This window comes from Electrona antarctica (genome assembly GCF_951216825.1).
Source record: "Electrona antarctica genome assembly, chromosome: 20".
In the NCBI taxonomy this organism is placed as follows: Eukaryota; Metazoa; Chordata; class Actinopteri; order Myctophiformes; family Myctophidae; genus Electrona; species Electrona antarctica.
This window is the reverse complement of record NC_136801.1, coordinates 29,872,669-29,888,192: the sequence shown is the minus strand read 5'-3', so window position 1 is coordinate 29,888,192 and position 15,524 is coordinate 29,872,669. Positions and strand designations below refer to the sequence as shown.

Below are 15,524 nucleotides of genomic sequence, written 5' to 3'. Positions count from 1 at the left end.
TTCCAATGCATAACTATTATTATGGAATATGCTTTTCACTGGTTTAATATATATACCGGTATATAAAACCCATAGACAGACGTAACCACTTCCACGTTCACTTTCAAAACCTTTAAAAAGTTGCAAAAAAGGCCATTCTACAAGTTCAAGGCTTGTAGATCGGCTATTCACGAGGAAGTACAACATTAATGAATAAATTGAAAAGACAAAGAAGTAGGGCATTAATTTAGTGAAGAATGGAGATACAAGGTTAATCCTAACCCGACAGCGACGATATGCACTATATCTCTCTCTGAGCTGCTCCATGAAAACCCAGCATAATTATATATATGTATATAATAATTATATGTATATAGGCTGTCAAGACAGCTAAACATGCGGTGTGTTTGTGTGTGCGTGTGTTAGTGCGTGCACATGCGTACATGTGCATGAAATGAGTCCACCAATACCCATCTCCCAGTATGCATTGTTCGCTGTACCTGACTCCTAATCTGTGTAATGCAGTGGTCTCCTCTGTGCACACCAACTTTCACCAAGAACTCCACCGGTGTCGGGGGACAGCCTTGACAAATTCCTTGACTCCCGAATGCTTCCATTGCATAAGCATTTAGCATTTATTATAATGCGGAGCCTCCCTGGGAAAACTCAACAGCAAGGCTGATTCATCAGATTAGCAGCTAGAAAGTGGAGCTCCTTGAATGTCATATTTGCATACACAGCATTGACTTTTTGTCTTTGCACAATGCCTGGTGGCAGGTGGGGAGACTTTCGCGGCAGAGCAAAATGGCTAATGGCAGGGGAGATAAGTCTTAATGAAATGACCAAAGAAAATGCCACAACTGCCATATCTGCACTCTGGGGAAAGGACACGCAAGACAGCAATGAGGTTGCGGTGTATGTGACATTAACGTCCTTTCCACCTGTTTTCTCAGTAAGCTAAAATAGCGTAGCCACCTCCACACGCATACAAGCGAGTGCATGCGCCCAAGCTTACAGACCTGCTGTTCTTATGGCAAGTATAAAACAGGGAAATCCTAAGCCTATAACCCCAACCTGAATCTTTTCTAACTGTACAATTGTTTTAGAGTTAGGTTAGATAGTTAGATCTACAAGCTCTACACGCTGTGAGCTAGTGTATCAGCCATTTTCTAAACATCACACCCATGTGAAGTGAGGGGCACTCTTATCATCGTACATCGTAACATGTCTATTTGCTCAGACACATAAATTCATATACTCACAAATCTAGACAAATTCTCCATTCATTGTCAAAGGAGGGGCTGGCGCCCCTCAAAAAATCTACAGAAATGTGAAAATGTTTGAATGATTTTATCAACACAAATCTTGTAGGAGGAAAACCAGGACAGGGCCATACCAGACAAACCTATCCAGTACTCCAGTGTCCTTACTGGAGTACTGGATAGGTTTGTCTGGTATGGCCCTGTCCTGGTTTTCCTCCTACAAGATTTGTGTTGATAAAACCTCATAGGCATCCGTCCGTCAGTAATGACAATGGATTGTGCCTGAGTGGTCAGGTTTTCTTGCAGCGGCGGCTGAGGCTGGACCAATTCTTGGTCCTCTATTGTTCTCCTTGTACATACTGCCGTTGGGAGAAGTTATTACCAATCACAGAGTGAATTTCCATTTCTATGCTGATGATACCCAACTATATCTTTCTGTAGCTCCAGATGATCCCTGCGCTTTAGACCCGTTGATGACCTGTCTGTCTAGCATCAAATGCTGGATGAGTGAGAACATTCTCAAGCTAAATGAGGAAGTTGGCACTCGATAGAGTGCAGTTCTAGTTATTATTATTATTATTATGCCAAATGCATAATAAAGTGTGGGACGTCCTTGCCAACCACTGACCTTAAGAAGAGCTCCAGTTGGGAGTAGAGGAAGCGGAGCAGAGCTCTCCTGGCGGTGACCTCAGCGTGACAGTCGTTGACCACCTGGCCCTGGTCACTCAGGTATTCTCCGTTGATGCACTTAGTGCCTGTAGATAGAGCTACCACCTGGGCATGCCTCAGGTCCACACCTAGTGAACAACACACATCATACGCACGCACGCACGCACGCACGCGCACACGCACACGCACACGCACACGCACACGCACACGCACACGCACACACACACACACACACACACACACACACACACACACACACACAAGAAAAAATATATAAAACCTGCATAAAGAGTGAATCTCACAGATAATACTAGATCCTAACATCGGGTGCCTACAAGCGGTGTCATTTTCTCTGAGAAGTGAAGAGAAAGAGAAAGAGAAGAGAAGAGAAGAGAAGAGAAGAGAAGAGAAGAGAAGAGAAGAGAAGAGAAGAGAAGAGAAGAGAAGAGAAGAGAAGACCAGGCTTTAGCCTCACTCCATCCTCTCTCCTCACGCTCGCTCCGCTCGGCTCCCCACTATCACAAATCTCTCCCATCGCCTCAGAAAAGTCAGGCTTGACTGGCCGCTGGCAGACCTGCGGGTGACACGGGCTCAGCGCATGAGCTTTTATCAGCTTCTGCCCAGATGGCACAGCAACCGCAGAGCCCTGACACCTCCACTGATGAGTAGAGGAGACCATGAGCGGAGGGGAGGGGAGGAGGAGAAGGGAGGTGAGGTGACCAAGGTATGGCTGCATGGGCTCAGGTGGACAAAAGGAGGAACATGGAAGAATGACAAAATGGCAGTTCGGAAGAAACATGGGGACAAGCTGGGTAAAAGGGATATAATAGTTCACCCCAAAGAATTACCCTTTTTCCCTATGAATTACTCCGTTTGCCCCATGAAGCCTCAAATTTGTGGGCTTTTGTTGTTTCAATCCTGATCCAATATGATGTCAATATTTAATTAACGGAAGTAAATAGGAGGCCATGGCAATACTATATAAAAAAATATTCATAAACTTTAAATTGATTTAAATATGGTTTTGCTCTTGTTAAGATTGGCCTCCTATTCGGTTCAATTAATTAAACATTGGCTTTTTGGATCAGGAATGCGACGAAAAATTTACGAGTAATTGATAGGAAGCCAGCAATGGTGAGGTGGATCTGACGAAGGATTGTCGGGCAGTTTCTCTGCAGTTCTTCTGAAACAATACCAGTGACATGTTGACTACAGCATGCAGTTTGCGACCGTGCTGCCATTGTTGGCGGGGTGGGTTAAGAGCCCTGCCTGCCGAACCGAACAAAACCCCACACGGCGAGCCTGGGATGGAGTCCAGACGGTGCCTTCCTGTGTGCGCTGGCCAAGAAAGAATGCATAAGGAAGTGTGCTTCCCCACTCTCTTAACCTGACGTCAAAATAAAGAATATATATTCAAAGATTTGTGCGGCATTTTCACGATTTTTCAAAAATAGCAGACCTACAAGCTTGTAGCGCGCCACTTGGTGGCGCGCTATGAGCTTGTAGATCTGCTATTTTTCAATAGCTAATGTATAACATAATGCTTAGTTAAAACACCAAAAGGGGTTCCCGCCCATAATGGGTTAAAAGACAACAAGCGAAAGAAAAACACTGGCACTATTTGCCAGTGTTCGTTTTTCTGTTTTGAGTTCTTATCAGTCTGGTTTCCGGGGCCAAGCATACAGTAGTATATATGCTACTGTACCTTGTTGGTTTTAAATTATATTGTCTCAGTCTTGGATAACAAACAATATTGTGCTGCACTTTTTATTGATTTGTCTAAAGCTTTTGATACGGTGGATCACACATTGCTTTTGTAAAGATTATGTTATATTGTATTTTATTCTGTTGCCTGTACATGGTTTGAAAATCATCTTTCTGAGATGTGTCAAAGTTGGAGCTGTAAAATCTGAGTTTCTTCATATCTCTAAAGGAGTTCCCGAATTGTGAGTCCTATATTGTATATACTAAGGACCTGTAATATCCATGTATATGCAGATGGCACAATCGTATGCATGCATGCAAAATTAATAAAACACTGGCAACGCCCACACACTGGCAAATGCAGAATCTCCAAGTTACTGCTTGACAGTTATGGCCTCCTTCAGGTTCAGGTTGCTAAGATTGGCTTCATATTTAGTTAAATTAATTAAACAATGGCATTTTGGAATGCATAAGGAAGTGTGCTTCCCTAGCCTGGCTTGGCCAGCCTCATAGCGGAGATTCACTGAAGATTCTTCCCCGGGGAGGAAACATCAGTGAACCCTCGCTATGAGTCTGGCCGCGCCAGGCTAGTGCTTCCCTACTTTCTTAAAAGACTACAAGCGAAAGAAAAACGCTGTCTACGCTCCGATAAAATGGCAAATCTCTGACACATTTCTGCTTACTGACATGGCCTCTGTCAGGTGGAAACCTTCCAAATGTGTTACTTTTCAGGAAATGGGGGGGTAGTTATTATTGAGTCATAAGCAAGCTCTTGTTAATGCTTTTCATTGGTGATATATTAAACCCACAAACTTAACCACTTTCAACTATCAGATCTACACGCTCTGTGAACCTTTTTTGCTACTTTTGCGTGACACTGTAGTATCACAACGTAAGGCAATAATATATGAACAAACATGAAAAGTTGAAATTTGGAGATACAATGTTTTTGCCAGGCAGAGACAGTGTCATGGTTGTAAATCTCAGACAAGGGTCTATGTGTGTAAACTGTACACAGTAGTACAGAAACGTCACCCTGCCGGTGATGAGGCAGGTTCAAGAAAAGGCAAACGTTCGCTCTGAATTCCTGCTGCTTGTTCCACTTTGCGATTGTTTAGATCAATTTTGCAGTGAATAATTTCTGCCGTGCTGCTCACTATCCTGCCATGAAATTGGCACAGAGGTTCCCTTCTTCAGTTAGCGAGAGAAGAAAGAGGGAAGGCGAGGTGAATCAGAAAAGAGAAAGACGGCAGGAGAAAATAACAGAGCAAGCGCGAGGCATGAGCAGGAAGGAAGAGAGAGGGAGGGAGACAGAGGGAGGAAAAGAAGAGCAATGAATAAACAAGGAGAAAAAGTAGGGAGAAAGAACATTAAAGAAAGAAAGAGAGCAGAGAGGTAGAAAAATAGGTACTGAGCGTGCGTGCGTGCGTGCGTGCGTGCGTGCGTGCGTGCGTGCACAGAGACACAGAGACCCACAGGCAATGCTGTTTTTAAAGCAGACATAATCAGCTGCATCACAGCAGTACATAAAGATGGGGGTCAGAGGGAACAAGGTATCGTGCAGTCAGCGGCCCGGGGCTCTGTTCTGTTCTCATACAAACACATCTGTTGATTACTGGTGATTCAACGGGGTCACGCCATCCTGGAAAGCAGCACTGTCACAGAGGCTCACACTCTCACCGTGAGGAGAGGCTTGTATGGGAAAGGAAAGATTTGCCATCGCTGCTTCCAGAAAGAACCTAACATGTTTTTGGCTGGAGCACAACGGCAGGGCCAGCTCTATTTAACGTGAGTGATGAAACAGGTTTGGTCAGCTATTTGGCCTACCAACGAACCAGGCAATCATCCCTCTCACTATGGGATGAAGTCTATCCTAACAACCAACAACCTGCCTTAATGGCCTAACCATAAATAGATGATCATATTGTACCCTGTCCCCTGCATATTACTCCAATATGTAATCCCCTCCAATTACTAAGCTGTCTGTGTCTTGCTAAAATGTTTGAATCTCTTGTGAATAATTAACTCAAAGTGTTTTTAAATAGATATTCGGTTTTGAGTTCTTATTAGTCTGGTTTCCGGGCCAAGCATACTGTAGTATCTACTATCTGCTACCTGGTTGGTTTTAAATTATATTGTCTCAGCCTTGGATAACAAACAATAATATTGTGCTGCACTTTTTATTGATTTATCTAAAGCTTTTAACACGGTGGTCACACATTGCTTTTACAAAGATTATGTTACAGTATATTGTTTTTGATTCTGTTGTCTGTACATTGTTTGAAAATCATCTTTCTGAGAGACGTCAATGTGTCAAGGTTGGAGCTGTAAAATCTGACTTTCTTCATGTCTCTAAAGGAGTTGGGTCCTATATTGTTTATTAATATATAACAATGTTATAAACACACAAAGGACCTGTAATATCCATTTATATGCAGATGGCACAATCTTGTCAGACTGTGTGCAGGTATCTGTTGTTGCAACTTGCAATTTGATATCTTCCAGAATTTTCTTTTGTACTAATTAAGGGGTAGAGTTTTCAACGAAAACGCACCTGAAATTGTACTTCCACTGAACAAGTTCCTCATTATAAAAACCTCTGGACATAGTTGGATGAAAAACGTACTTTTAATACACACATTTAACAAAGGAATTGCAAATGAAGCGTGGCTATTGTATCGCAATAGATCCTGCTTTCCATGGCCTACTAGAAAGAAGCTAATTGAGGCACTGTTCCTCTCTGCTTTGGGCTATACGGGGACATTATACAGAAAGGCATCAGATAGCACACTTACAACGTTGGACTCACTCTGCCCTCAGATTGAGGTGACAGGTGACAGCTATAACATCACTGCAGCAGCATACTGTATAATAAGGTTGGTTGGCCCTCCCTTGCAACTATAGGCATGTCGGATATATTAACTGTGGTCAATCTAAACTGCACCACCTGTTTTAAATTATATTACATTTGCCTTATACCTTACCTTAAATAATGTTATTTAGTTTTAGTTTTTGCTTTTCTCAGACTTGCAATCTCATGAGCACCACTAGAAAAGAGCCCTGTGTGTGTTCCAAGAATTAAATGAATGTTGATAGATACAGACATGACATCTCTGACCTCTTCACTTTTCCAGATTTTCCCTGTAAAGTGTGTGTGTGTGTGCGTGCGTGTGTGCGTGCGTGCGTGCGTGCGTGCGTGCGTGCGTGCGTGCGTGCGTGCGTGCGTGAACAAGACTGAGAGGGAGCGAGCGATACTTGCAGGCATTGCGAATGCACAGGTCAAGTATTGAAGGTCAAGTGGTTAAATATCTGAATATAATTGACGTGAATGCAACATTAATTCGACCTTAATAGAAAGATAATGTGTAAAAAAAAAAATGTATACAATGTATGTAGTAGTGGGAGTCACTGCTTCATCTCTCTCTCAGCTAAAGTGTCCTTGGCCTGAAAAAATGCTGTAGACACCTGCTGTGTAAAGAGAACAATGGGGCTCTTTAGAATAAGATCATATAGGAACACATTTTTTGTTCCAATCTTGGTACAGGATTGCTCGCCATGGCAACCACATCATTCTTTGCGGTTCATAATCATAAATAACAAGAGGTCACAGCTTTGGCATCAGGTCAGTGACAGAATCCCCATCACCATGGCAACCCAGAGCACTACACTGTATCCTTAACAAAGCAGGGACAGCCCATGAGGCCAACTATTACAAACTAGTAGGCTACATATTTAAAGGAGAGTTCCACATTAGCTGTTTTTTTTACTGAATTCGTAAATGTATATGAACCACTGTTATGGCTGAAAACAATATATACAGTATAAGGCGCTGGTCCTTTAAGAAACGGTAGGTGGACTTAACGCTGGATGACGTGGATGCGGAAGGAATCTAACGACAACACTCCATGGAATCGTTCTCCACATCATCTACAGTAGAACAGATGGGAAAAAAAATGCGCGAATGTCTCAGCTTTCTGTTCCCAGTAGGGTTGGGATTCGGAACCGGGTTCCGACATTACGAAATGTGGAGCCGGTTCCATCGTTTTTTTATGAACGGTTCCCCAAACGGTTCTCATCAGTCGTCATTTAGCTCCACTGTGTCTGTGCATGCATGCATGCAAGTTACTGTGGTGGCATCACCCCACCTACATGAGTGAGTGCAGACTGCAGAGCAGTGGGGTCGGGGTCTGTGCATTCAGCGACCGATCCCGGAGCGAACGGGACATAAATGCCATATTAAATTCCGTTAGGAACGAATCCCAACCCTAGTTCCCAGTCAGCGTTTTTGGTGAAAACAAGCTACCGTATATTCAACTACTAATAACTAAATAACGGAACATCGCGTGTGCATGCATACACTATATATTGTGAATGTTGTTACTTGTAGAAAGTATTTTTACACCGTGGGATCGTTTCCAAAAGTCTGAGTACTTTCCTCCATCACTTGATGCGGCTACTCTCAGTTCCATTATGATATATACTGTAGCTACGGAAGATGGTGCCTGAGATAGACATCTTTTAACCCATTTTGAGCGGGAACCCCTTTTGGTGTTACATACATTGTTATAATTTAGCTATTGAAAAATAGCAGATCTACAAGCTCATAGCGCGGCACCGAGTGCCGCGCTATGAACTTGTAGGTCTGCTATTTTTTTTTAATCGTTAAAATGTGCCTCAAATCTCTCAGAAAATTGTCATGATTTAGAAAACTTTTTTTTTTTAATTTCGACGTCAGGCCTGAGTGGGTTAAACATGCACAGTCCATCTGTCTGTGCTGTGCTGTATACGCGTGTACTCCAGTCCACACTGAAGGGATATAGACGCATCCACATACAGTATAGTATGTGTTGGCTGATCTGGGGTCTGATTGGGTCATTACCTCCACACACCATGTCACCATGAGAACTCCTTCTGCCTGCTCTGCCTGCTATACCGCCACGCCGCCTCACACTACATTACACAGCGCCGCAGCTTATGTGTGCCAGTCATTTACGCTGTTTGTATAGGAGGGGATAGTAATGGTGGAACAGCCGGACCCCAATTTACATTTCACCCCAAGAAGGCGGTGTGTGTGTCTTCAACGTTCTTTCAGGCCATGGAGCCCTTAGCTGATGTACTGCATGTAAAAATTGTGTTGCAGATTAAACCTTTTCATAGATTTCAAAGATAGCTTCATTGTTTGACAGCGAGCACTATCTTCAGTGTTGTAATTTTGTGATTTTTGTCACATCTACTGATCTACAAAAGCTCACAATGCGACATGTTGTGATGTTGTAGAACTTCTATTTAAAAATACCGTGACGAAGTTCTGAACATGTTTGAATATTTTTGAAACACAAATCTTGCATGGGGATCCTTGCCATGAAAAAGTTTGAGAACCACTGGGCTATAAATACATGTTTCAAAGAGTGGAACGGGATTTAAATGGTATATGACCATGGCCTACAATATTTATCATCGTAAAAAGTAACATTAACGCTCCAGCCTTGACACACACACACACACACACACACACACACACACACACACACACACACACACACACACACACACACACACACACACACACACACACACACACACACACACACACACACACACACACACACACACACACACACACACACACACACACACACTCAATAAAGTGTGCTTTATTGAGTTGTTATTTATTGCTGGATTTTTGAGAACCATTGCTGTCTGGACACAAGAAAGAAAAAGGAAAAAAACATCCCTCCTTGAACGTGGATATCCAGACTGCCAACTGTAATCAACTTGTCTGAAATGCTTTGGTCTCATCGCTTCCTTTAAGTCCCCTTGGAATTTCTTCCCTAATGGAAAGAGAGAGAGAGAACGGAGAGAGTGAGAGAGAGAGAGAGAGAGAGAGAGAGAGAGTCGTCGTTGCCCTGGCTCAATAGAAGATCAAAAAAGAAAAAAAAAGGGGAGAGAGCTTGTGGCGTTTTGTCACGCGGCTGGCACAGACAGGCCTGATTTCTCACGTTTCCAAGCGCATCTGAGCGCTGTTTCCCCGTCTTCAGACAACCAATCTTATCTGGGATCGATTCCAACGTGATTTAGCATGCCACCTGACACGTGCGCTGGAGGTTGAGCTTTGACAGCGCTCTCTCACAACTCCCCCGGCCGGCCACGGCGCACACAGACAGACAGGCGTGGCGGCGAGGCTAATCTCCAACAGGTTGGGGCTAAATGGTCTCAACAGGACAGCGGCGAGGAGGACCGGGTTAGGGGCCCGGCGCCTGCGGTCTACGGTTCAAAGCCCGCGCAACCAGATTAATATTCCCCCCAGGCACAGGCGAGATAAGTCTAAAACAGACATTTGATGTTGAGACAGAGAGAAAAGAGAGATAGATGATGTGAAAGAGGGAGAAGGAAAGATTACAAAACACAGAGAGAGAGAGAGAAAATAACGAGAGTCGAGAACATAGCAGAGCTCCTTCTGGTTTTGTCAAGTTTGGTGTCTGCCGACGTGTGCTGTGGCCGCACCACCAGCACCACGCCGCACATACTTGGGCAAGGCCAGCGTCTGGATCTTTGAAGATAGCGCTGCCTATTAATAAACAAACAGAAGCAATTACTTGGAGGCAGAGGAGAGGAGGAGAGGGATTGGATTAGGTCAGGGCGAGCGGGGAGGACTCACTGAAGTCTAAATTGATGAGCGGCAGCTCTCCAAAGACAACCAAGATACCGATCCCTCCTGACTGACCCCCGTGCAGCCCCACCCCACGCTGTCTGTCTGTCTGTCTGTCTGTCTGTCTGTCTGTCTGTCTGTCTGTCTGTCTGTCTGTCTGTCTGTCTGTCTGTCTGTCTGTCTGTCTGTCTGTCTGTCTGTCTGTCTGTCTTCTCATGAGAATGTGCATGCAAGTGCCTGTCTAGTGCACACTTTGTGTGTCTCGGCTGAGGACACATTTACGCCATCAATTAAGATGCAGTCATACCTTCTATAATGAGCTAGTTGTTGCAGTTGTTACAGCAACATGAATAATATACAAAGCAACACTCAATAACGTTTGTAGTTCCTACAAAATCTACTGCTGGCCGCAGAAGTACTTTTATTCCATGAATGAAGTGAATGAGGTTTTGGCCGGACTTTACACTTGATTTTATTACCTTTATTTTGTAAAAAACTGTTGTGTTTATGCTAGATGTTTTCCTTCTGGTCCCAGTGAGAGATCATCAAACAAAGACTAGTCACACTCACACTTTGATTAAAACAAAGGAAATGCAACCCCCGCTATGCATGATGGCATAGGTGTCTGTAGTACTCTCTCTGAATGAGAGAGATAGTCTTTAAGACTTGACTTCAGTTCTATCATTATTTTTGCTATGATTTCATGCTTTCATAGAAAGAAAAAAAAACACAATGATAGTCATTCTAATAAAAGTATAGTCACATTTTGCCTTTCAATAATTGAAAAGCAACACAACAGACTAGACTAGAGTGACATACTATTGTGATATGGCATGGGTGTTATATAAAAATATAAAGATCGGTATGTCTCAAAATCAAATGATCAGAATCGGATCGGGAGCAAAAAAACGTGATCGGGACATCACCCTAGTACCAAGCCCTGTCAATGTTGGGAAAAATATTGCTTAACCACAACGCGTGGCCCCTACTGTGGGCAATTCATAAAAAGGCGAAAATGGACAAACATTCAGAACAAAGTATACTACACTGTCAGGTTTCAACTGGTTAAGATTCCCACAGTGACACCAGGAGCTCTTGTCAGAGCCGCTGAGCCGGCTGCGAGCGTTGGCAAGATGACTGACACTCAGTACCAGTGTCTCTTGCACTCCCCTCAGACTCTGCACAGCCATAGTCAATAATTCATCAGGAAGGCACAGCATACACTGTACAGTAGTACTCTGCTGGCGACGGCGTGTGAGGTACGTCGCACTGAGTGGCACCTGTCTCTCTTTCCTCCACCTCACTCTCTCGATTCATAGTTTCTCTCTCCATCCAAGGTCTCTGTCTCTTTGCGTCCCCCCCCCCCCTCCTCCTCTCCTCCCCTCTGTCTCTATATATTGCCACCGTTTCAATAATTCACAGGGATATATATATTATGTCAGTGAAATTTGCCATACCTCGGGTCATTACGATGCCTGCCAGGGATTTGTGCGGAGCGTGTGCAGGATTGCAGCCGCCCACCAGCACGCGGTACTGCTCTCTCACCAGGTGGAATATTGAGTCGGCGAAGTCCTGCAAGACACAATCGCTGCCTTATTCTGCTGCTCACATAAAATGTACAGTACGGTATATTGCATTAAGGATTCATAAAATCTCACGTAATAATATTGTTATGTTAGAAATCATCATCCACGATTCAAGGAGCCAGAGAGCACGATCAAAACCATGAAATGAAATGAAATTGATCACGAACGAACCACTCTGTGTAGTTATAGCTTAGGCAGAAAGCCCTCAGAGAGACATCTCAGGGTTTCTGTCGGCCAGAAACCCTGTATTTCTATATTCAAGTGTTGAACCAATGAAAAGTATTGAACAAAATCTTATAATTAAATAATAACTAAATTGGATCAATTGGAACACAGGCTCTTTTTTTTTTACTCATTTCTTGAAAATAAACTGTTTTGGACCTGTTCCCACACGACAGCGACGCTAACCTTTGCCACCCTGGCTCGGCTGGTTAGTGTGTTTTTACCACGTATATATAGGCACAGAGCAGGTTTCTCATTCAAGGAATGTGAATCCAGCTCGCCATGACCTCGTGTCACATATTGCCTCCAAATCGTATCCCGTGGATACATGCAGGGGTGGAACGGACTCAGATTCATTTTGCCATAACCCATTCAGGCCCGACGTCGAAATTAAAAAAAAATGTCTTCTAAATCATGACAATTTTCTGAAAGATTTGAGGCACATTTTAACGATTTTTCAAAAATAGCAGACCTACAAGTTCATAGCGCCGCACTCGGTGCCGCGCTATGAGCTTGTAGATCTGCTATTTTTCAATAGCTAAATTATAACATAATGTATGTACAGTAACACCAAAAGGGGTTCCCGCTCAAAATGGGTTAAGTAAAAATAGCAATAGCACAATATACAGTAGAGAAACCATGTACTGAAATATTGAGTAAAAGCACGTTTTAGAATTAAAATATACTTATAGTAAAGGACTTATGCACATTCACAACCCCTAGAATATTGGTTTGTAAATGAATAATGCATCAATGTGTTGATCAATGTAAGTGTGTGCGTGATGTGTGCGATTGTTTATTGTTTAATGGTAATCCCTTGACATCGTGTCGAGGGGAAACTGCCTTTGTAGAACTACAATATAACCGACTTGATTTCTCGCTAGCCAGACTGAGTCCCTCCCAGCTGCCACAATTTTACCAATGCTTCCGTCAGACTGAAGCACGGAAGCTCTGAAACAGATCCGAGGATGTAGCGGATGTGACGCCTCGTCCCCGCTTCTATTTCGTCTTTACAGCCACGCAAATTTGTCCCAATATATATATATATCAAAATAATTGAAGCCAACATAGCTTGCTGTTTATCAGAAATGGGAATTCACATCGGCCTGTTATAGCGCCACTAGGAGGCCAATTTTTGTCCAAACATCATGCAAATCGGTACATATAGTGTAGTCATATGATCAAGATTTAACTCTTAAACCGTAGGTCATACAATCAAAATGATTTCCCCCTTGGATTCCTTGATCCATTACTTTGTAAATCTTTGACATGACAATGAATCTGATTCTGATTCATTTTTTAGCAATGGACTTTAATATGAGATTTCATGGAATATTTTCTTAGAATTTGGGAAATAAATCTAGACTGTCGATGGAACTCTCCATCTCTCCTATCAGCATTGTCACAAAACCCCCCAAAATCTGGCATTGTGGGGAGACTAAGGGAGAAAGACAATGAACCAGAGAACATATTGTGCTCTATTGCCCCATGAGGGCTGTGAAATTCTCGCACAGTTGGAGGTGCGGCATGCCGGATGATCACAGCTCACAGTGGTGTGCGTGTGGGTGGTGTACGCGATTTTGCATGTACGGGGTGTGTGTGTGTGTGTGTGTGTGTGTGTGTCACCACATGACCACAAACACACGTATCCAGGATGGATGACAGCTCAGGCCCAATAGGAGGTTGAGAAGGAGGAGAGAACATGTTAAACACACTCCCTTCACGCCTGATTCATCTTTTCCTATACTGTCACTTTAAAACAGAATGTTGTGGTGCCACTTTATTTATAACAGTCGCCCGTGGCACTCACCAATATGCTCAGCTACTGTGTGGCAGCTAAGTGACAACACTGTGGCCCCTTTTCCACCGGTTGGTTCCCAATGGGAACCGGTTCAGTTCTTTTTGGTTTTTAGTCCATGAGCCAGAGCTCCAAAATTGAAACGTTAATTATGAATTGAGTGGGCAAAACCATACCTATATTAGATTGTTATCACCATTAAACTTCCCCAAGTGAGTACTTACACGAAGACAATGATTTATTGTATTACAAATTTTACATTTTTAAATATGCAAATGAGGCATTATGTAGGAAAATATGCAAAATAATCGAAAATATGAAAAAGCTACTACTGTGGAAGGGTTATCATGTATTCATTTACTTGTATTGATTCTATAAACAATTTAATATAGGGTATAGTTTGCCCACCAATTTTGGAGCTCTGGCTCATGGACTAAAAACCAAAAAGAACTGAACCGGTTCCCATTGGGAACCAACCGGTGGAAAAGGGGTCTGTGTGTGTAACGTCATTTTCTGCCGGTCTGAATGACGTGCACAAAACACTTGAATCCCAGCATCCCTATACTCCCTGGCGTGTCATAATACGTGAACGTTCGGCGGAAATAGCTGATCTACAAAGCTCAGCTGTGGATGGGATATAGATGGACAATTATCAGCGAAGAGAGGGTCAGAAATGACTACATGATTAGAGGATCAGCTCAGGTTAGATGGTTGGGGGTAAAACGAGAGAGGGGAAGGTTGAGATGGTTTGGACATACAGTAGGAGAGATGAGGGGTACACTGAGAGATTGATGCTGAAGATGGAAATACCAAGTAAGAGGATAAGACTCATAAGAGGGAGGGTAAAGAGGAGATTTATGGATGTGGCCCAGGCTGTTAACATACATGAACCCCATGCCAATCTGGGAACCCATTAGTTTAAAAACAAATGCTAAATAAAATATACATTACTTAACAATCTGTCTTTGAGCATTAACATGAACACTATTCTGGTCATGTCATAGAACATTTGGCAAAAATATCCAAGCGATTGATTTAGCAGATTATACAAAGTATAGCTGTCCCACTTAATGTCGCATATAACGTGAAATCACCCTATTATTGAGGGTGGGGTCTGAGAAGTAAAAGGCTGTCAAAAATAAAAAACTTAGCTGGAATTGTTTTGGCCAATGTTGGCTAAACATCATTGATGTTTGAATTTAATTAGCAATTCAATCTTTTGTACAGGGACTCCATTTGGCTAGACTTAAAATACAATAACTTGGACAGAAAATAAACGTTCCCATCTCAAACACGTTTCGAGTGTCTGCAAGTTGATTTTCATACCTGGTTTCCTCAAAAACATCAAACAAAACAGTGTGCGTTCTGAGAAAATCCAGTAATGTCATAGTTTGGCGAGTCATAGTCAATAGGATAAACATGCATGTCAGACCACCAGAGTCAGGTGAAAGGCCTCGTCTCCTCTACCCGAAAAGTGACGTCCAATTAATTCTACCAGGATTCTGCTTGGCTGTGCGGCGTCAGCCTGGCCTGGGTCACCGTCTGAACCCTGAGTCAAGTCCTCCATCCCTCTTAAAGGCCATTTTATTGATGACATTACAGGGGTGATGCAAGGAGGCACCTCAGAGCCGCTCTGAGAGCAGAGGTGGAATAGA

At 43.1% G+C, this 15,524-nt stretch overlaps 1 protein-coding gene across 2 annotated transcripts in view; it reads right to left on the bottom strand.

The window, feature by feature from the left end:
• The window catches only part of adarb2 (adenosine deaminase RNA specific B2 (inactive)), a 245,050-nt gene that overhangs the window by 33,962 nt on the left and 195,564 nt on the right, over positions 1-15,524 (bottom strand). For both annotated transcript variants that reach the window (XM_079489974.1, XM_079489975.1), the window contains 2 exons: positions 11,721-11,835; positions 1,870-2,038 (listed from right to left, as the gene is read on the bottom strand). In XM_079489974.1, coding sequence (XP_079346100.1) covers positions 1,870-2,038; positions 11,721-11,835 — 284 coding nt within the window. The remainder of the gene's footprint in view (positions 1-1,869; positions 2,039-11,720; positions 11,836-15,524) is intronic.